The sequence below is a fragment of the Oncorhynchus clarkii genome, chromosome 25 (assembly GCF_045791955.1).
Source record: "Oncorhynchus clarkii lewisi isolate Uvic-CL-2024 chromosome 25, UVic_Ocla_1.0, whole genome shotgun sequence".
NCBI classification, from domain to species: domain Eukaryota; kingdom Metazoa; phylum Chordata; class Actinopteri; order Salmoniformes; family Salmonidae; genus Oncorhynchus; species Oncorhynchus clarkii.
This window is the reverse complement of record NC_092171.1, coordinates 16,732,817-16,754,775: the sequence shown is the minus strand read 5'-3', so window position 1 is coordinate 16,754,775 and position 21,959 is coordinate 16,732,817. Positions and strand designations below refer to the sequence as shown.

The window sequence follows — 21,959 nt, the reverse complement described above, 5'->3', positions numbered from 1 at the left end:
AGCATACTCTCTCTATGTTAACAAAGGGCTTTCTAAGAGTTCATTCTGTAGGGTGGAGAGAAAAGGGGGAAATGTATTTATGGGGGTCATAAACCTCATACAGCAGGGCAATGTCATGACACTACCATGTTGTTGTCATGTTGTGTTGCTACCATGCTGTTGTTGTTGTCTTAGGTCTCTCTTTATGTAGTGTTGTGGTGTCTCTCGTCTGATGTGTGTTTTGCCCTATATATATAAAATAAAAAAAAATCACAGCCCCAGCAGGAGGCCTTTTGGTAGGCCGTCATTGTAAATAAGAATTTGTTCTTAACTGACTTGCCTAGTTAAAGTTCAAAATAAAAAATAATTAACACTTCTAGTGCATTTTCCGAGATCCATAATTCGTACAGGATTTAACGTCAATGTTCTAACTCAACTGTTAAAGGCTTAATAATGACAAATAACTTTGTCATAAATGTCATCCTTAATGTAAGGAAAGGTAGTGTTTTATGTCAAACGATCTGTCAAGACTCCAAGCATTAACTCATGAATTATGGACAACTCATGAACTAGGTTGTAAAATATGTTTGATATCAGCTGATGTACGAAGGGCTATATAAATACATTTGAAAAAAAAACATATTTTGATTTGATTTGATTCAACCCATCATGTATTGAATGTAGGATACCTATTTTGCCTGTGTTCATGTGTTTAAAATTGCTTTGGCTGAGACGGTAGGCTACCCTCGGTAGGCTACCCTCAGTGGTGTTTAGGATTTGGCAAAGTTAAACATTACAGTATTTGAGACATTCGCGTAAAAATCATTTTTAGAGTTCTGATATGTCATATAAACAGTGTTGGGGAGTAGTGCGCTTCATGCAATTCAACTAGAAATGTAAATACATTTTGCAGTAGCTTGGTGGTAGTTGAACTAACTTCTGATCTTGGTAGTGTTTTCAGTAGTTCATTACTTTTTTCCAACTACACACTACTTAAAAGTGTAAAGTAGGCAATCATTTCAATTCTTTTTCGGCATCAGACCTACCGTATTCTCACTTGAAACATAGTTTGTATATTTAATAGGCAAAATGATTATGTTATGACATTATGTTAACATCTGACTGCAGAGTGATCTATTTCTCAGATTAATTTCCCAACACTGCAGATAAATAGAAAACTTGGCTTGGGTCTGCTCAAAGATTCATACAATAATAAATACAATCAAATGGATTGTTTGTTCCATTACACACAACACAAACCATTCACATTTCAAGTTAGAAGAGAGATCGTTAACTCAAACTCGTTAGAAAGCTTTCCCACTCTCCAAGGAAGGTTCTACTTTTTTTAAAAAGGTTGACTTTGGGAGAAAAACTGCATATCAAAAACGGTATATCAATGCACCATGATACCAGGTCATGTAATGACCAAAAATGTTAAGATATTTGGCTACGGAGATACCATTTCTTACCCATCTGTCCAAAAACAAATCCTGTGAGATGTCAACACATACTGGAGATTAAGTTCAAAACAAATTGGAACTCAAATCTCAAACTTCTGACTACAGTGCATTCAAAACAGGGAAGAAAAAAAAGCGGTGACTGGAAAAAATTAAAAAAAAAAATCGATTTGAGGGGTCATCCAACTCAGAATTCAATCTCGAGAACTCGGTCCTCTTTCTAGTGCTACGACTATCCAACCTGAAGATCACTGACGCCATGATTTGACCTTGTGTTTATCTGAGTACACAGTCTAGCTAAAAGTGGCTAGCTTAGCTGACAAACTACACTGAACAAAAATATGAATGCAACATGCAATTTTTTTACTGAGTTACAGTTCATAAGGAAAAAAGTCAACTGTTATAAATTAATTTGGCCCATGTGAAATCTTCACATGACTGGGCAGGGCTGCAGCCATGGGTGGGCCTATGCCCACCCACTTTGGGAGCCAGACCCAGCCAATCAGAAGAAAAATCCCCACTAAAGGGCTTTATTACAGACAGAAATACTCAGTTTCATCAGCTGTCCAAGGTGGCTGGTCTCAGACGATCCCGCAGGTGAAGAAGCCGGATGTTGAGATCCTGGGATGGGGTCTGTAGGTGTGAGGCCGGTTGGATGTATTGCCAAATTCTCTAACATTGGAGGCGGCGTATGGTAGAGAAAATAACATTAAATACTCTGGCAACAGCTCTGTTGGACATCCAGCAATCAGCATGCCAATGGCAAAGATGGACTGTTCATGCTCAAAGTCAACTTTTAAAAAAAAGGGAGGTCTTGGCACCGTGTGAGAGAAACAACTTTGACCAAATAGAATTGAGTAAAAACTGTTATACAGAAAATCTCATTGCAATTACAAGGTTTCCAAAGTACAAGATGTGTTAAGGCAGTAATAATACGGTGGAATTCAGCTAGCCTAGATACAGGAAGTCTGAAATCCAGACATCATTGGCAATGTTAATGAGTTCATTAAGGTTAGTTTATTTATCAAGGTTCCTTTTCCCCACAAGACACCAATATAATTCCAGTGAATGGATAGGATTGTCTGAAATGGAACAGTTATGTGCTCTCCACGTTCCTAAAGGAGGGTATTACTCGAGATAAGTGAATATTATTTACATTAAAACATAACCATATAAAACAGTCTAGATAGAACAAGTTACTGGTATGCCCTAAAAATGAGGACTGAAATCTTCCCTCTATGAGGACCACCCTTTCTGGATGGAAAATCTTTTTTTCCTCTGCTGAGAAAGGCTTCCCACCCAATACTTGGTTCAGGTAGACAAACATCATTCAAATGTTAGATTTGAAGGGTAAATGCCCCCCCCCCCCCAACAAAAAAATAATAATCCTAAACCAATGTTTGTTATGCAAACAAACAGACACATAAACCAATACCACAAATACATAGTACAGCAGGCAATAGACAGGGCACAGAGAGGGCGATGACTCAGAATGTCCAATAGGGGTCTCTGTAAGCAAGTTGAATCCTTTGGAGACTAGGGCCATTGCGTTCATGTAGCATCAGGTAGGAAGCAGCCAGTGTCGTCTGGTTTTTCTACTGTTAGTTCCAATGAAACCCCAAACACTCCAGCCTGCCAGTGCAAACACGCGGGACAGTTGTGGCCTTTCGGCTGGACCCCTCTCTCTCAGGGCTCCTACACAACGCTCCCAAGCTCTGTGGACTCCGTATCAGAATCCTGATTGCTATCCCTGTTTCAGAATAGGAACACAGCCAAGAGTTAGACACAAAGGACTTGGCTTGTTCAAGATGGTTCTTATTCATTGCAGAGGGGCTAAGGCTTAAAGCGTGTCCTTTCCATTTAGCTGAGGTATAGAGAAAGATGCCAGAAAGGAACTAAGTTTAGTGTCCCCATGCAAGATCATTTAGTTCCCCAGTGCACTTAATTTAGGAAAAAAATAGCTTGGGTCATTACAATGAGTGTCTGGCTTAGATACCCCCAATCAGCCCTAATCGTGGGTGTGTTTGGCCTGACTCACTGCATCGCCTGCAGTAGTTTCCTGTTGCCTTGCCTCCTCTCCTCGTCGATGGGGTAGGTCTTGAATATCAACAGCCCTAGGAATATCAGAACAACAGGAGCAGCTGAGACCAGCACCTTCAGGGTTAAATTCACTGCATCAGGTTGCGAGCAGCCTCTTGTCACATAGCCGGCAAAGCTGAACAAAATTTACAGGGAGAGAGAAGAAAAGAAAGCGGATATAAGGTACAGTTTGGCTTGATTATGAATGTGAGGATTATGGTATGCTTCACCACACGAGTGGCCCGGTGGCCCAAGGAAAATGCAGCTATCCTACAGTAGAATTTTGCAAATTTTTTCGAAAATATAATTCACCAAGCTGTTAGGAGTCCTGCAAAATAGAGTTAGATTTCAAACTAAGCTCAGCATATCATGTACAATACAAGCAAAAGAACGAAACACTTACTCGAGACTGAGAGTGGAGATGCCGAGGGAGATTCCTGAGGCAAACTTGGTGAAGAAGACATAGAAAGAGTAGAAAATGGCCTCGTGGCCACTAGAGTCTGGATTCTTCACTTTGAAATCATCCACCACATCTGGGAGCATTGACCTGAGAAACAGAAAGACGTGAATGTATACAATAAAGGCAAGACCCACCATAGACTGGACAAACGTAAAGAGACACTGGAGATACGATAGAGATCTTATAGGTTGCTGTGGGTATACAGAGGTACATTCAGACAGTAGGCTACTTACCAGGGTAGGAGGAAAGCTGCAGCCACACTGACCCCTGCTGCCACAGAGACCACATAGGCCACAATCAGACTGCTCTCTATGCAGACAATCAGGATCATGAAGGGCACTGCCCACTGCGGAGAGACATGAATAAAATAAGCCATAAGAGAACACCCCATACACACACCAGCTTTGAGATGAAGCTCCACAACAACACACACACTGCTTACCGTGATGCCAATGTAGACTGCAGTCTTTTTCCCAAATCTGGTCAGGAACCATTGCCAGAATGGAATGGACAAAGTCCCAGAGAGCTAAAAATGAAACACCAAAGAATAGCATTAAGATATTTAACTTTTGAACCATTTCCAATACAAATACTCATCTAAGCACTGAGGGCAATGTGGGAACAGAAAAGGCCAGACTGACCGATAGGCTAAAACATAAATGTGAGAAGGACACAATGTGAAAGGGCTCTTTATTTAAACCTGCAGGAAGTCCATGACCCTTGACCTCTTAGAGGTGTGGTCAACCCATCTGTCAAATGACCACACAAGGTTTAGCTAGTGGCTGAGCACTCAGCAGTATTAGAAATATCTAACACTATACTGACCAAAACCAGCCTTGCATGGATGGCAGTTGGAGGAGTTGGCTAAATCACAAACAGATCTGGTGACCGGGCTACTAAGGACCTTTCTAAACTCCCACATTTCCTGCTCTAGTGGCCAGGGTGGTGCAAGGCAGGTCTACATCCTACTCAGCCAGAGGGAGAAGTGACGGTGCAGAAGAGAGGGAATGGTAAATTGGAAGGAAATGCCAAAGCATGTTCCCATGGCGGTGCTGACAGATTGCCCGAGCAACAAAGGCCCCTCTGTGCTCCTTTCTCACCCCTGCCCTCTCTAATAGTGTGAGAGGGTGACAGGTTCCCAGGGACCACAACCACCTCTCACCCCCCAAAAATGTAACCTTTCCATTCCATGAGGAACCCCGCCCAAACAGTCACGAACACACCATGGAACCACCATGGAACCACAGACGTTACGCCACCCCACAAGGTGATCTTTCAGTCAACACAGAATGTACAGGTCTTAATGTACAGAATATACACTGCTCAAAAAAATAAAGGGAACACCTATACACAATGTAACTCCAGGTCAATCACACTTCTGTGAAATCAAACTGTCCACTTAGGAAGCAACACTGATTGACAATAAATTTCACATGCTGTTGTGCAAATGGAATAGACAACAGGTGGAAATTATAGGCAATTATCAAGACACCACCAATAAAGGAGTGGTTTTGCAGGTGATAACCACAGACCACTTCTCAGTTCCTATGCTTCCTGGCTGATGTTTTGGTCACTTTTGAATGCTGGCGGTGCTTGCACTCTAGTGGTAGCATGAGACGGAGTCTACAACCCACACAAGTGGCTCAGGTAGTGCAGCTCATCCAGGATGGCACATCAATGCGAGCTGTGGCAAGGAGGTTTGCTGTGTCTGTCAGCGTAGTGTCCAGAGCATGGAGGCGCTACCAGGAGACAGGCCAGTACATCAGGAGACGTGGAGGTGGCCGTAGGAGGGCAACAACCCAGCAGCAGGACCGCTACCGCTGCCTTTGTGCAAGGAGGAGCAGGAGGAGCACTGCCAGAGCCCTGCAAAAGGACCTCCAGCAGGCCACAAATGTGCATGCGTCTGCTCAAACGGTCAGAAACAGACTCCATGAGGGTGGTATGAGGGCCCGATGTCCACAGGTGCGGATTGGGCTTGCAGCCCAACACCGTGCAGGACGTTTGGCATTTGCCAGAGGACACCAAGATTGGCAAATTAGCCACTGGCGCCCTGTGCTCTTCACAGATGAAAGCAGGTTCACACTGAGCACATGTGACAGACGTGACAGTCTGGAGACGCCGTGGAGAACGTTCTGCTACCTGCAACATCCCCCAGCATGACCAGTTTGGCGGTGGGTCAGTCATGGTGTGGGGCGGCATTTCTTTGGGGGGCTGCACATCCCTCCATGTGCTCGCCAGAGGTAGCCTGACTGCCATTAGGTACCGGGATGAGATCCTCAGACCCCTTGTGAGACCATATGCTGGTGCGGTTGGCCCTGGGTTCCTCCTAATGCAAGACAATGCTAGACCTCATGTGGCTGGAGTGTGTCAGCAGTTCCTGCAAGAGGAAGGCATTGATGCTATGGACTGGCCCGCCCGTTCCCCAGACCTGAATCCAATTGAGCACATCTGGGAAATCATGTCTCGCTCCATCCACCAACGCCACGTTGCACCACAGACTGTCCAGGAGTTGGCGGATGCTTTAGTCCAGGTCTGGGAGAAGATCCCTCAGGAGACCATCCACCACCTCATCAGGAGCATGCCCAGGCGTTGTAGGGAGGTCATACAGGCACGTGGAGGCCACACACACTACTGAGCCTCATTTTGACTTGTTTTAAGGACATTACATCAAAGTTGGATCAGCCTGTAGTGTGGTTGTCCACTTTAATTTTGAGTGAGACTCCAAATCCAGACCTCCATGAGTTGATAAATTTAATTTCCATTGATCATTTGTGTGATTTTGTTGTCAGCACATTCAACTATGTAAAGAAAAAAGTATTTAATAAGAATTTCATTTATTCAGATCTAGGATGTGTTATTTTAGTGTTCCCTTTTTTTTTAGCAGTGTACATTCACTGATGCCTTTGGGTTACACCTCTAGTGGGAGGTATCCCTAGACTAACCATAATGACCAGGAGAATGTTCTGGAAGTCATTTCTGAAGCCCATGGTGTAGCTGATGAACAGGGCAAAGTTCCCCTCCAGGAGCTGCAAGGAGAGCAATGACATGCACATCAACCACTGAACATACAGGAAGTCATATACTGTTGAAGTCGGAAGGTCGCATACACTTAGGTTGGAGTCATTAAAACTTGTTTCTCAATCACTCCACCAATTTCTTGTTAACAAACTATAGTTTTGGCAAGTTGGTTAGGACATCTATTTTGTGCATGACAAGTAATTTTTCCAACAATTGCTTACAGACAGATTATTTCACATACTCTAAGTTCACTGTGCCTTTAAACAGCTGGGAAAATTCCAGAAAATGATGTCATTCTGATAGGCTAATTGACATCATTTGAGTCAATTGGAGGTGTACCTGTATTTCAAGGCCTACCTTCAAACTCAGTGCCTCTTTGCTTGACATCATGGGAAAATCAAATCAGCCAAGCCCTCCGAAAGAAAATGGTAGACCTCAAGTAGTATGGTTCATCTTTGGGAGCAATTTCCAAAAGCCTGAAGGTACCACGTTCATCTGTACAAACAATAGTACGCAAGTATAAACACCATGACCCCTCAGCCGTCATACCGCTCAGTTCTGTCTCCTAGTGATGAATGTACTTTTTGCGAAAAGTGCAAATCAATCCCAGAACAGCAGCAAAGGACCTTGTAAAGATGCTGGTGGAAACAGGTACAAAAGTATCTATATCCACAGTAAAACGAGTCCTATATCGACATAAGCTGAAAGGCCGCTCAGCAAGGAAGAAGCCACAGCTCCAAAACCACCATAAAAAAGCCAGACTACGGTTTGCAACTGCACATAGGGACAAATATCGTACTTTTTGGAGAAATGTCCTCTGGTTTGATGAAACAAATATAGAACTGTTTGGCCATATTGGGGGCCCCCAATATGGGGGGGGGGGAATTATGTGGATATCAGTCAGAAAGTTAAAGCGGAGACAAATGGGTCTTCCAAATGGACAATGACCCTAAGCATACTTAGGTTGTGGCAAAATGGCTTAAGGACAACAAAGTCAAGGAATTGGAGAGGCCATCACAAAGCCCTTACCTCAATCCTATAGAAAATGTTGCGGGCAGAACTGAAAAAGCGTGTGCGAGCAAGGATGCCTACAAACCTGGCTCAGTTACACCAGCTCTGTCAGGAGTAATGGGCCAAATTCACCCAACGTATTGTGGGAAGCTTGTGTAAGGCTACCCGAAACGTTTGATCCAAGTTAAACAATTTAAAAAAGGTAATACACTCAATTAGTATTTGGTAGCATGTAAACTTCTGATCCATTGGGAATGTGATGAAATAAAAAGATTCTCTCCTATTATTCTGACATTTCACATTCTTTAAATAAAGTGGTGATCCTAACTGACCTAAGACTGGGAATTTTTACTAGGATTAAATGTCAGGAATTGTGAAAAACTGAGTTCAAATGTATTTGGTTAAGGTGTATGTGAACCTCTGACTTCAACTGTACATACAGCAAACACCAGGGTTACACAGCCTATAGCTTGTCATAAATCAGTTTTGGTGCAACTGTATCCCATTCTAGGAGTATGAGTCACCATGAAGGCCAGCGACGTGAAGAGGAATCCCATGACCAGTTTGACATACGGCCCATATCCCATCACCATCCTCATGCCCTCAAAAAACGACATGGGCTCTGTCTTCAGACGCCCGCACTCTATGACCAAAACAAAGATGGTGATTAAAACAGATTAGATGCACTGTGCCAAACATCAGCTGAAGACTTATCCGATGTCATGGATGAGAGATAAGCACTTTTACTGACTGCCAAAATGTGGCCCTCTTCTAGTTATTTGTAACAAAGAATTCTTGGAACATTTTAGGGTTGAGAGGAAAAAGGATAACATACAAAGCTGTTGTACTCTAAATATGAGAAAAGTATATTTGATGTAATTAATGTAAATAAAATGTAAGCAATTTCCATTAATCAATTCACACCTTCCTGCTCTCTGACTCCCAGGAACAGGACTGCTGCACAGAGAACGTACATGACACAGATGACTGCTGAGGCGATGAGGTAGGCTCGTTTCTGTTAGAGGGACAGGAGGACCAGGGTTAGGGTCAAATTACACTTCTAACATTGCCATTACAATGTTACACAACATGTCATCCCTGGGGTCCACTTATCACCGTTTCATCCAGGGATATGTGGGAGATGTTGACGTCTGACCCCAGCAGTGTGGCGTTACCGTTGTCAAGAACTTCCAGGTCACCCGGGAGACAGGGGGTGATCGCCCCACCCACAATCTGCCCCTGGATCGCTGTGCCAACCACCGAGCCCAGCACCTCCGCCGTCATACCTGAACAAGAGAGAAGGGATGAAGAGAGAGAGTAGAATGAAGACCTCATATTACAACCACATGAGATGCTACATAACTGCAAAGATGTACAGGATGACTTACGGTAGGCCGTGGCAGAGTCTCTCTCTTTCTGGTCCATGCTGATGAACATGGTGAGCGCTGAGTATGGCACATGGAAGCACTGCACACAAAAACAATCAATTCCTGGCACAAAATAGCTGTATGTAGTAGTAGAAGTAAAAGTATTGTTGTCTGTTAGTTTACTCCAATCAGGGTACACACACAAATATATTGTTTAATTACAACCATATCACAGTTCAATGGGGATTTAGGAGCAATGTATTGGAACATGTGCCCCCTCTTATTAATAACACATTTGTTCACTAACAATAGTGTGTGTGTGTATAGGGGAGACTGACCGTCTGCAGAGACTGGAATAGGCAGTAGAAGATCAGATACCACAGGACCTTCCACTGCTCCACTGGAGGGACATACCAGATCAGGAAGTACGTGAGTACTGCAAAGGGAGTGGAGATGAGGATCCTGTGAGGAAAACAGAGGAGCATTTTAATGTTTTGGTGTCTAAGTAGGTCTATTTCATCTCTGACTGGAGAAAATATGATATACTATTTAAAATAAAAAAAGTTTCCAGTATTGAAGCAGTAAATATATGTTCTCACAATTATGATTTCCATGAGTCCCTGCCAGGCTAAGTGTGGCACCTGGTAGTGATGGCAGTGCTACCAGATTTTTTGCACTAACAATGTCATCTGCATAGGGTTGAAATATACGAACACTGACCAAAAATATGAGAAACAACAAATTCACTGAATTACAGCTCATAGGGAAATCAGTCAATTTAAATAAATTCATTAGGCCCTAATCTATGGATTTCACATGACTGGGCAGGGGTGTAGCCATGAGTGATCCTTGGGGGCATTGATTTAACTAGGCAAGTTGTGATAGAGCCCGGGATAGAACCAGGGTCTGTAGTGACACCTCTAGCACTGAGATGCAACACCTGTCAGGTGGATGGATTATCTTGGCAAAGGAGAAATGCAAACACATTTCTGCACAAATTTGTAGAGAAAGAAGATGTGCAATTTTCTGTTTTTATTTCAGCTCGTGGAACAATTTACATGTTGCATTTATATTTAGTATCTAACTTTTTAAAATTTAACTAGGCAAGTCAGTTAAGAACAAATACTTATTTACAATGATGGCCAACACAGGCCAAATCCGGACAACTTCGGGCTAATTGTGTGCCGCCCTATGGGACTCCCAATAACAGCCAGTTGTAATACAGCCTGGATTTGAACCATGGTGTCTGTAGTGATGCCTCAAGCACTGAGATGCAGTGCGTTAGACTGCTGCGCCACTCAGGAGCCCTTGAACCATGTCGTTTTCTATTTTATTTTTACATTTCCCTTTTTATTCATTCTTTCTCTGCATTGAGAACTATAACCCTTAATCCCCTGTTTGGGGCTGTGTATGGAGAAGGGGCTCAGAATGGGCTCAATGTGGCCCTTCTCTCTGCACTATGCCTGCCGACGGGAAGACTGTGGTGGGCTGTCCTTGTGGTGGCGGCGCCATACTACTCGCCTCACCCTACTCGACAGGCACAAGACACCTGACCAGCAAACCAATCCACGCCAGCTAGAAAAGCAGAACATCCGTAGAGAAAGGATCCACTACTGCAGTGGTCTTCCAACACGTAGACCAGTAGCTCAACAATATTCTGAAAGTACATGCATTCTCTCAAACATAAAGCTCACGGCTACCGTCCAAAGCAACATTATCCCACCCCTGGTTAGCCACCATTAGCTTAAAAAACCAAATGTAACAATATCTGCCAATTAATTTCCAGAAATATTGCCCTTCTGTCTGTTTGGTGCGTACAGTTGTCCATCATCAGTCAGTATGTAGCCAATTAGCAATGTTAATGATACCCGGCATCTTGTGGGTAACTGCAAAGTTGGCTTCCCTGACAGAACTAGATCATGATTAATTAGGTCATTGTTTTGCAAACTCTGCCATGCCGTGTTCTGCAGCAGTAGGCCTTATTGCTTAACAGACACATTTCTCACTCGTTTTGATCACGCGGACTGGGATATGTCCAGAGTAGCTTCAGAAAATAATATTGACACATATACTGATACGGTGAATGAGTTTATCAGGAAGTGCATAGGAGTTGTGGCACCCACCGTGACCATTTAAACCTACCCCAAACAGAAACCGTGTATAGATGGGCGCATTTGCGCAAAATTGAAGGCACGAACCACTATTTAACCAGGGCAAGAAGACTGGGAATATGGAATAATATAAACAGTGTAGTTATTCCCGCCGCAAGCGATCAGGCTAATCGTCGGTAAAAGGACAAAGTTGAGTCCCAGTTCAACGGCTCAGACATGAGACGTATGTGGCAGGGTCTACAGACAATCACGGATTATAAAAGGAAAGCCGCGCCACGTCGCAGACACCGACATCTTGCTTCCGTACAGGCTGAACACCGTCGCTCGTTTTGAGGAGAATACAGTGCCACCGACGCAGACCGCTGTCAAGGACTACTTCGCCGTGGCGGCCGTGAGTAAGACATTTAAGCGTGTTAACCCTCGCAAGGCTGCTGGCCCAGATGATATCTCTAGCCGTGTCCTCACAGCATGCGCAGACCAGCTGGCTGGCGTTTACAGCTATATTCAATATCTCCCTATCCCAGTCTGTTGGCCACCATTGTCCCTGTACCTAAAATCAAAGGTAATTGAACTAAATTACTATCACCCCGTAGCACTCACCTCTGTCCTCATGAAGTGCTTTGGGAAACTAGTCAAGGATCATATCACCTCCACCTTACCGGCTGGCTACCCTAGACCCACTTCAATTTGCTTACAAAACTAAGCAGATGATCATGGACTACAGGATACAGCAGAGGGAGCACCCCCTTATCCACATTGATGGGACCGCAGTGGAGAAGTTGGAAAGCTTCAAGTTCCTCAGCGTACATGTCACTAACAAACTGAAATGGTCCACCCACACAGACAGTGTGGTGAAGAATACCTCCTTGACACCTACAGCACCAGATGTCATAGGAAGGCCAAAAAAGAGCAAGGACATCAACCACCGGAGCCTCTGCCTGTTCACCCCGCTACCATCCAGAAGGCGAGGTCAGTACAGGTGCATCAAAGCTGGGACCGAGAGACTGAAAAACAGCTTCTATTTCAAGGCCATCAGACTGCTAAACAACCATCACTAGCACAGAGGCAATTGCGAATCACTGGCCACTAATAATGTTTCTGTATCTAGCATTACTCATTTCATATTTATAAACTGCACTCCACACCATCTTAGTCACTTCTAGATTGTGTTTACATATTGCGTCACCCATTTCATATGTATATACTGTATTGAATTCTATACTACACCATTGACTGTTAAACAGCCATTTTAAAGAAATGAAACACTATCTATCCACTTTAATGTCTCCATATCTTGCATTAATCTCATGTGTAAACTGTACTCTATACTTAGTCACTAATTGTGTGTGTAAATATTGCATCATCCATCTCATATGTATATACTGTACTCTATAATATATGCCATTGTACCTTAGTCCAATGCAGCTCTTACATGTACAGTTGAAGTCAGAAGTTTACATAAATTTGTTTTAATAACTCCAACCTAAGTGTTTCTACCACTCCACAAATTTCTTGTTAACAAACTATAGTTTTGGCAAGTCGGTTAGGACATTACTTTGTGCATGACAAGTAATTTTCTAACAATTGTTTACAGACAGATTATTTCATTGTATCACAATTCCAGCGGGTCAGACGTTTACATACACTAAGTTGACTGTGCCTTTAAACAGCTGGGAAAATTCCAGAAAGGGATGTCATGACTTTAGAAGCTTCTGATAACTCAAATGATGTCAATTAGCCTAATTGTAGGTGTACCTGTGGATGTATTTCAAGGCCTACCTTCAAACTCAGTGCCTCTTTGCTTGACATCATGGGGGAAGAAAAAAAAAAGAAAAATAATTGTAGACCTCCACAAGTCTGGTTCATCATTGGGAGCAATTGCCAAATACCTGAAGGTACCACGTTCATCTGTACAAACAATAGTACGCAAGTATAAACACCATGGGACAACGCAGCCATCATACCGCTGTCTCCTAGAGATGAACGTACTTTGGTGCAAATCAATCCCAGAACAGTAAAGGACCTTGTTTGGATTATGTGGATATCAGTCAGAAAGTTAAAGCTTGGTCACAAATGGGTCTTCCAAATGGACAATGACCCCAAGCATACTTCCAAAGTTGTGGCAAAATGGCTTAAGGACAACAAAGTCAAGGAATTGGAGTGGCCATCGCAAAGCCCTGACCTCAATCCTATAAAAAATTTGTGGGCAGAATTGAAGAAGCATGTGCGAGTAAGGAGGCCTACAAACCTGACTCAGGTACACCAGCTCTGTCAGGTGGAATGAGCCAAAATTCACCCAACTTATTGTGGGAAGCTTGTGGAAGGCTACCTGAAACATTTGCCCCAACAATTTAAAGGCAATGCTACCAGCTATCACTCTACTATTATTCTGACATTTAACATTCTTAAAATAAAGCAGTGTTCCTAACTGACCTAAGACAGGGATTTTTTACTAGGATTAAAATGTCAGGAATTATGAAAACCTTAGTTTAAATGTATTTGGTATGTAAACTTCCGACTTCAACTGTATATTCTTAACCCTTTCCTTAGATTTATTTACGTGTATGTTGTGAAACTGTTAGATATTACTGCACTGTCGGAGCTAGAAGCTACACCCACAGTAACATCTGCTAAACACGTGTATGTGAAAAGTAAAATTTGATTTGATTTGCAATTATAAAGGGGAATTACACCAAAAAAAATCTAAATGTGATTGTTTTTTCCCAAACAATCGTCTTCTGATGTGATTTCAGCATTGACATGACTCAGAACATTCCTTTTCGCTGTTTCTATGAATAATTGTTATATTGAGAGTAGAAAACAAAAAAATCAAACCAGAAAGAATAAAACTAAAAAAAAATTGAAATTCGAAAATACTAAAGATTATTTATTAACCATTAAATTACCAGGTATATTGATAGAAAACACATTATACACCAAAGACCCAGGCAAGAGTTGCAGGGAAGAGAAGAATGTGAGTATCTGAAAGTAGCTACCATGTTAGAAAAGGTTGGAGACCCCAGCACTACTGGGTTTCCAGCAGACCAGTCCACTCGAAATAATAGAAGTCAGGGGCATTGCTGGCAGGGTATTTTGGAGACAAATATGTATCAACAAAGACATTTCTATGCCTGCAGGGCAGTGGGCGTTCCATTTGTCTCATCCCCTCACTTGTCTCTGCAAAAGCCACTGTTGAGAACAGTGGTTGCTGTAACATTGCATGCTCATCTGCCAAGTGTTTTAAATCACTACAACTGCATTAACACTTTATAACAATCTCTTGCTAATAAGTAATGTTTTTCTATCCATAATCATGCTTGACCTGCAATTATGGTGCCTACAGTCCTCAGGGGGCCAATCAGCTAAATTAACTGAATATGCATGTTTGTCTGACATGATGACCCCACTCACAAAATGGCCAGTCAAAGGGAATGGCCCATCCTCTGCAGCCCACACCAACTGAACTGGATAATCCCCCTCCATCTTCTTCCTTAGCCTATGTGGGCTGCCAATGGGGTTAATGAGTCTCAATAGGCTGATCTGACTGGAAATAGAGGTCAGATTCCTCCTTGATTGTCTGCATTTTTTTTTAAACAGTCACTCCGGTTTAATACACAAAGCTCACAGCATGAGCACAACGGCAGCCCAACACCAATGACCTTGAAGCAAAGACATACACAACCCACTTCAGGGGAAGGGCAAGACGAGAGAGGAAAAGGCTCAAGGTTTTATTTTGCAGACTGGACCATTCATGAGCTTGTTCAAGTTGTCAACATTGTCTTATCAATATCATAATACTTAAAAACTATTAAAGTACTGATCAGCAGAGCCCATTAAGATAACATTGTGTTCCCTCTTTTATAACAATGATCCTTTTGATGTCATTTTTAAATCACAACCAATCAGATGATTATTTAATCATACAGCTATCCGTCGGTCTTGCAGGTGGATACATGGAAGACGTTCTAGAATTCCAGTGTTTAGGACTAATCAATACAATTCTGGGAAAAACATCATCCAAATATAGTGCCAAATAAAAGGCTGGAGCATTCAGATGGATAAAGAGCTTTAGTCAAGGTTTAGTTAAAAAATGCATTATTGATAGTGGGGAAGACATCTAAATCTCCTAGTCTGTGCTAAGGTGCAGATAACATGCTGGGGGCTTTGTGGTGGTTTGTACAGGCAAGAAAACTGCCACCTAACAATGACCCACCTCATTGACAAGCAGCCAAGAATCTCCCCTCTACTTGACCTGTGGTAACTTCTCTGAATTAAGCAAGCCCCCTCCCCAACTGCCATTCTGGAATCACACACAGACACACTTCAGGACACCCATTGGCCTAAATCCAGTGGTGTGTTGAGGGTTGGACCAATCAGAGAGGGAGAAGCCAGTTCTCTCCATCTGGCATCCTACATTACTCACAGGGTCTTAAGATAAAGCGAATCCAGCTACCTTATCATGAATCATCTCTGTCGACAGAATTCCTAGACAGTCAATATAGTGCCAAATATACATTTTAACCACAATTTCACTCCGTCCTCTTGTAGAGTAGTATGTGAAAATATACATTAGTATGTTATATAGCAGTGGTCACCATGTTCCCTCTGGTTTAAATAACTTTGGTCTGTGCATGGTCACAGTCGCAGCACCCAAAGGCCAGAGAGGTGTCAGGGATCAGTGTTTCCCTTGACCACATGGGGTCATAGAGTTTGACAAGTGCATATAAAGTAGGCTGCAAAGTGCTAGGTAGCAGGGGTAGGATGCTGCTAGAGGATCTAACACCATCGAGATCATCTCTCTTTACAAACAACTGTCTCACAATGTTAAATAACTCCCATTATGGAATTCCTACAACCAAATGTCAAATAAAAATACTTTTGCCTTGATAGAGCACACAAACCGTAACGGTTAACAACGGCGTTTTTTGACACGAGGATTACTTTAGCAGTAAGTAGCATTGCCGAATCTTATATGCAATGCTCATGTGTTTAGATGATCAGTGTGTGACACTGGCGCTCTGGTTTCATCAACTAGCGACAGCCATTCTGGGCTGTTGCACTCACTCCTATTACTTTAGAGGGAACTCACCGCTCTCTTCCATTCCTGACACATACCACCCACCACTTGGCTTAACAGTCTCAATTAGGGCATCTGGGGCAAAATTCATAGCATTTTTACCACCCAGAGCTTTGTGGAACCTCAGTGGTAGCTCAGAACAAAAAGGAAAACACCTGGGTATTCTAAAATGAACTAAAATAAGATTTAGCCTCATTCCAGTCTGTCCTGGTTTGCACCCAGAGGAGAAGTTAAAAGCTACTACAATCCAAGACAGACAGTACCCAACTGCAGATAAAGATAGAGTAAACGCATCAGTGGATACTGAGGTCGAATAGAGAACAAGTTATGCATATCAGTGACAGCCTGTTCTCTCTATTCATCTCTATTCAATCCATTTCATTTCAGCTTCGTTGTCACGATTACCACCCATACTTCAATTTCAACTACTGTGCTGTTCTGCCTCGAGGCGTGGCGAGAGGTTATGCTTTTAATTTCTGAATGACTCTCCTCTCCACCCTTCCTCCATTCAATATCCTATTCTTGTTTATGTCCCCTTTTTGTTAACATTTCCTCTTTCATTCCTGCCTGCTGTAAGGATGTCCACTGGGTGACCGAGGCGGAGACACCTACCAGGGCATCATCCGGCCACACCGAGTCCATCTGCTCCGGCTCACCAGGAAGCCCACCGTTGGGTCTGTCACTGCATCCCAGGCCCGGCCCACAAACAAAATGATAGAGGCATAGAATGTGTCCAGCTATGGAGAGAGAGAGTTGAAAGGAGAGAGAAATAATTAATTGTCTGTCAGACCACTACAACCACAGACGCCAGCCATCACCTCTCCTCACAGGAGTGGCCTTGACACAGAAATAAAAAGCCATCTTTTGCATCTTATGACTAACAAGATGACTAAGGATATTTGGAGAGTTGCCAAGGTTGTGTAAGAACAGTCGGGGATACATTGACAACATTACCATTGGAACATTGTGTTTAAGACAATTCCAAGGAGCTCATTATCTCTGGTTGAATGCGTTGTATTCAGTGTGCACAGTTTATCACTTGCTAATTGAGAGACAAAGCAAAGCAGTTGGAGTCAGAGTTAAACTGCTTCACTAGATGAGTCATGCCAGAGGCTGGCAAAATGAAACCAGCTCTTTGGCCTTCCCCTTAAAATCATCAGTTCCCTTTTACTTTTTAGTGACAGTGAGCTCAGAAATGTTACAGTATTCAGAAAATAAATTAGACAAAATATATACACTGACTTTCTATGTTGTGCTTTAGGACTGATACAGTACAAAGCTCATTAGTTGGATACTGAAATGCTGAATGTGAACTATCATTTTCAGTTCTGCCCTAGGAATTGACTGCAACACTGACGTACTGTGCTCTTTATCTTGGGGGTTTATTACAGTGCCTATATAGAGATCAGTGGTTGAAAAAGTACCCAACTATCATACTTGAGTAAAAGTAAATATACCTTAATAGAAAATGACTCAAGTAAAAGTCACCCAGTAAAATTCTACTTTAGTAAAAGTATTTGGTTTAAAATATACTTCAGTATCAAAAGTAAAATATCATTTCAAATTCCTTATATTAAGCAAACCAGATGACACCCATTTTATTTATGGAAAGCCACAGGCACACTCCAACATTCAGACATAATTTACAAACAAAGCATGTGGGTTTAGTGAGTCCGCCAGATCAGAAGCAGTAGGGACAACCAGGGATGTTCTCTTGATGAAGTGCGTGAATTTGACTATTTTCCCATCCTGCTAAGCATTCAAAATGTAATGAGTACTTTTGGGTGTCAAGAAAAATGTATAGAGTAAAAAGTAGAATATTTTCTTAAGGAATGTAGTGAAGTAAATGTAGTCAAAAATATAAATAGTAAAGTACAGGTAACCCCAAAAACAACTTAAGTAGTACTTTAAAGTATTTTTTACTTAAGTACTTCACACCACTAATAGAGCTGCCTAGCTTGGGACTTCTAACCCAAGCCTTCTATGTCCCCCACCCTGGTGTTGCCCTCTGGCTCAACCCCCATCTCACTCACCTGGGCCACATCCAGCAGGTAGATCTGGAGGAAGAAGCCCAGAGCACTGCCAGTGATCTGATAGGGAGCCCCTCCAATGGCATAGCACAACTTACTGCACACTGATAGACGGCCGCTTTCGTCCCGCCGCTGGAGAACAGGGAGAGAAGACTCACATAGCAGGACGACAGGACAATGTTTTGTTATACACTAAATACAGAAATGAAGAACACTGGATTTTAATGGGTTGCTATTGATACACAATTTAGCTGTGTTGTGAGTCGGGGCTCTTTGTATGTCCATATCCAACTCAGACGTTTTATTAAGAGCTGACAAAATGTGGGAGGCATTTCATTTTTATATATCTAGCCAGGATAGTCTACCAACAATTGCTACAGTTTGAGAGTCCTGGATTCCATATAATCAATTAAAAAAACAGAAGCAAATATAGCAAAGCCATTAGCATACATACAACAGCACAGCTAAAAATCACAGCATACACAGTAGCACACACTTCATACTTGGTTGGAGACTCCCACCTGAACAGGTCTGACATGTATTCATGCAGTTTGTGCTGTGTCACCTTGGAAACAGTCACTAATGTGTTGTAATGGATCCTGTTTGTCAGTGGTTCGATTCCAGCATTTTGCACAAAAAATAAATAATCTGTATTCCCTCCGTGAATACCCAGTCATGATAGAAGCAGCCCTATTGATACGTTGTAGCTGGTTAAGATCAGTCTTATTGCACTGATGTATGGTGGGAAGCCACACTGGTTTATCACTTAATAATGAACAGACTTGATCAATAAAAACTAACTGGTAGGTCTACCTTTATTTTTTTACTTTGTGAACGGTCATCATCCTCCCTTAAGGATGTGGGTTTTTGGTAATGGCACAAGGCAACATTTCTTAAGCATACAGTATGCAAACAATCCCTCAAACTAAATATAAGTGTTGATATTAGTTGGTAGGGGTCATTACTTCAACATGATGTTTGGATGCATTTCTAAAGCCTTAAGACTTTCTGCTAGATGTTGTCTAAGACCCATTTTCCATCTGTTTGACCAGAAATCATAGCCTTTGCTTAGTTTCTCAAAAATAGACTTGACTTTCATTTGACATGCTCCTATGAGCTTCACATGTTGGTCCTCATGGGTCCTTTTAGATAGAACTTCCCTAAAACATTGTGAGGCCAACATTGGACAACCCTCCTCACCCCATTTTTAACATCAGATTAGCACTAAATCCTTCTGACTATGCAGTCTGGGTCACAAGGAGTTTAGAAAGTGGTGTGATACTGGGAGGTCACTGCACAACTCTGCTTGGTGCTGGAGGCAGTGATTGGCTCTGGCTATGTGAGGAGGCATTCTGATGTTCCATCAGCAGCCTGAGTGCCCCAGCAGTCTGCAGGCAGTCAGGAGTGCACACACACACCCCTCCTTCCAATCACAAAAACATCCTACTGGTCAATGAGTAAATAAACCCAGTCCAATAGCCAATCAATAGTAAATCGTATCTATTCTGACACCGTCCTGTCAGTGTTGTTATAAGCGCCTCTGACCTATTCATAGTACTTTCCCAGGTGAAATATAGAACAGGAATTACATCCCACATTGCCTTCAGGAATGCAGCCTGAAGATATCCTGTGTAGGACCACTTGTATGGAACATACTTTTGTTTATGTGGACACCCCTTCAAAATAGTGGATAAGGCTATTTCAGCCACATGCCTTGCTGACAGGTGTATAATATTGGTCACACAGCCACGCAATTTCTGACCTGGTAGAGCTGCCTCGGTCAACTGTAAGTGCTGTTATTGTGAATCGGAAACGTCTAGGAGCAACAACGGCGAAGTGGTAGGTCACACAAGCTCACAGAATGGGTCCGCAGAAACGTGTAGCACAAACGTCGCCTGTCCTCGGTTGAAACACTCACTACGAGTTCCAAACTGCCCCTGGAAGGAACATCAGCACAATAACTGTTCGTCTGGACCTTCATGAAATGGGTTTCCATGGCCGAGCAGCTCTACAAGCCTAAGATCACCATGCACAATGCCATGCGTCAGCTGGAGTGGTGTAAAGCTCGCCGCCATTGAAGCAGAGGAAACGCGTTCTCTAGAGTGATGAATCATGTTTCCCCATCTGGCAATCTGGGTTTGGCAGATGCCAGGAGAATGCTACCCTGCCCCAATGCATAGTGCCAACTGTAAAGTTTGGTGGAGGAGGAATAATGGCCTGGGGATGTGTTTCATAGTTCGGGCTAGGCCCCTCAGTTCCAGTGAAGGGGAAACTTACGCTAAAGCACACAATGACATTCTAGACGATTCTGTGCTTCCAACTGCAGCAACAGTTTTGGGAAGGTCCTTTCCTGTTTCAGTATGACAGCCCCCATGCCTCAATCCCATTGAACACCTTAGGAATTAATTGGCAAGCTGACTGCGAGTCAGGCCTAAATCGCCCAACATCAGGGCCCGACCTCACTAATGTTCAAGGCTGAATGGAAGCAAGTCCCTGCAGCAATGTTCCAACATGTAGTGGAAAGCCTTCCCAGAAGAGTGGAGGCTGTTATAGCAGTTGGGGACCAACTCCATATTAATGCCCATTATTTTGGAATGAGATGTTCAATAAGCAAGTGTCCAAATACTCTTGGTCATGAGATAGATATCTATCCACACACAAAAATATAAATGCAGTACCTCTGCATTTGGCAGAGGTACCTTCCAAATGCAACAAGCTAATTTCTCACATTGTGCACAAATTTGTTTATGTCCCTGTAGTAAGCACTTCTTTGCCAAGATGCTGTAAATCCATCCACCTGACAGGTGTGGCATATCAAGAAGCTGATTAAGCTGGGTACAATAAAAGGCTATTTTAAAAATGTGCAGTTGTGTCACACAACGCCACAGATGTCTCACGTTATGAGGGAGTGTGCAATTGGCATGCTGACTGCAGGAATGTACACCAGAGCTTTTTCCAGAGAATTGAATGTTCATTTCTCTACCAATGTCATTTAAGAGAATGTCAGTAAGTCCAACAGGCCTCACAACAGCAGACCACGTGTAACTATGCCAGCCCAGGAGGTCCAGATCAGGCTTCTTCACCTGCGGGATCGTCTGAGCCCAGCCACCTGGGCAGATTGATGAAACTCTGGGTTTGCACAACCGAAGAATTTCTGCACAAGATGTCAGAAACAGTCTCAAAGAAGCTCATCTGCGTGCTTGTCGTCCTCACCAGGGTTTTGACCTGACTGTACTTCGGTGTCGTAACCGACTTCAGTGGGCAAATGCTCACCTTTAATGGCCACTGGCACGCTGGAAAAGTTTGCCCTTCACGGCTGAATCCCAATTTCAACTGTGCATGGCAGATGGAAGACCGCGTGTATGGCGTT

At 42.9% G+C, this 21,959-nt stretch overlaps 1 protein-coding gene across 1 annotated transcript; it reads right to left on the bottom strand.

Moving 5' to 3' along the window:
- Positions 1 to 2,771: 2,771 nt before the first annotated feature.
- Positions 2,772 to 18,718, bottom strand: LOC139383425 (sodium-dependent lysophosphatidylcholine symporter 1-B-like). The gene is made up of 13 exons (XM_071127968.1): positions 18,593 to 18,718; positions 17,172 to 17,296; positions 9,710 to 9,833; positions 9,393 to 9,471; positions 9,121 to 9,290; positions 8,929 to 9,019; positions 8,529 to 8,647; positions 6,918 to 7,001; positions 4,418 to 4,501; positions 4,209 to 4,321; positions 3,919 to 4,062; positions 3,475 to 3,651; positions 2,772 to 3,186 (listed from the first exon to the last, which is right to left on the bottom strand). The coding sequence occupies exons 2-13, from the start codon at positions 17,180 to 17,182 to the stop codon at positions 3,132 to 3,134; spliced, it is 1,251 nt and encodes a 416-aa protein (XP_070984069.1). The 5' UTR covers positions 17,183 to 17,296; positions 18,593 to 18,718; the 3' UTR covers positions 2,772 to 3,131.
- Positions 18,719 to 21,959: the final 3,241 nt, after the last annotated feature.

Bases quoted from the DNA above. Each gene is read 5' to 3' on its own strand.
- LOC139383425 (XM_071127968.1), bottom strand. The intron at 9,020-9,120 runs GTGATAAGTGGA...TCCCTCTAACAG, and splicing joins ACATATCCCTGGATGAAACG to AAACGAGCCTACCTCATCGC. The intron at 3,187-3,474 runs GTGAGTCAGGCC...ATTCTGAAACAG, and splicing joins AAACTACTGCAGGCGATGCA to GGATAGCAATCAGGATTCTG.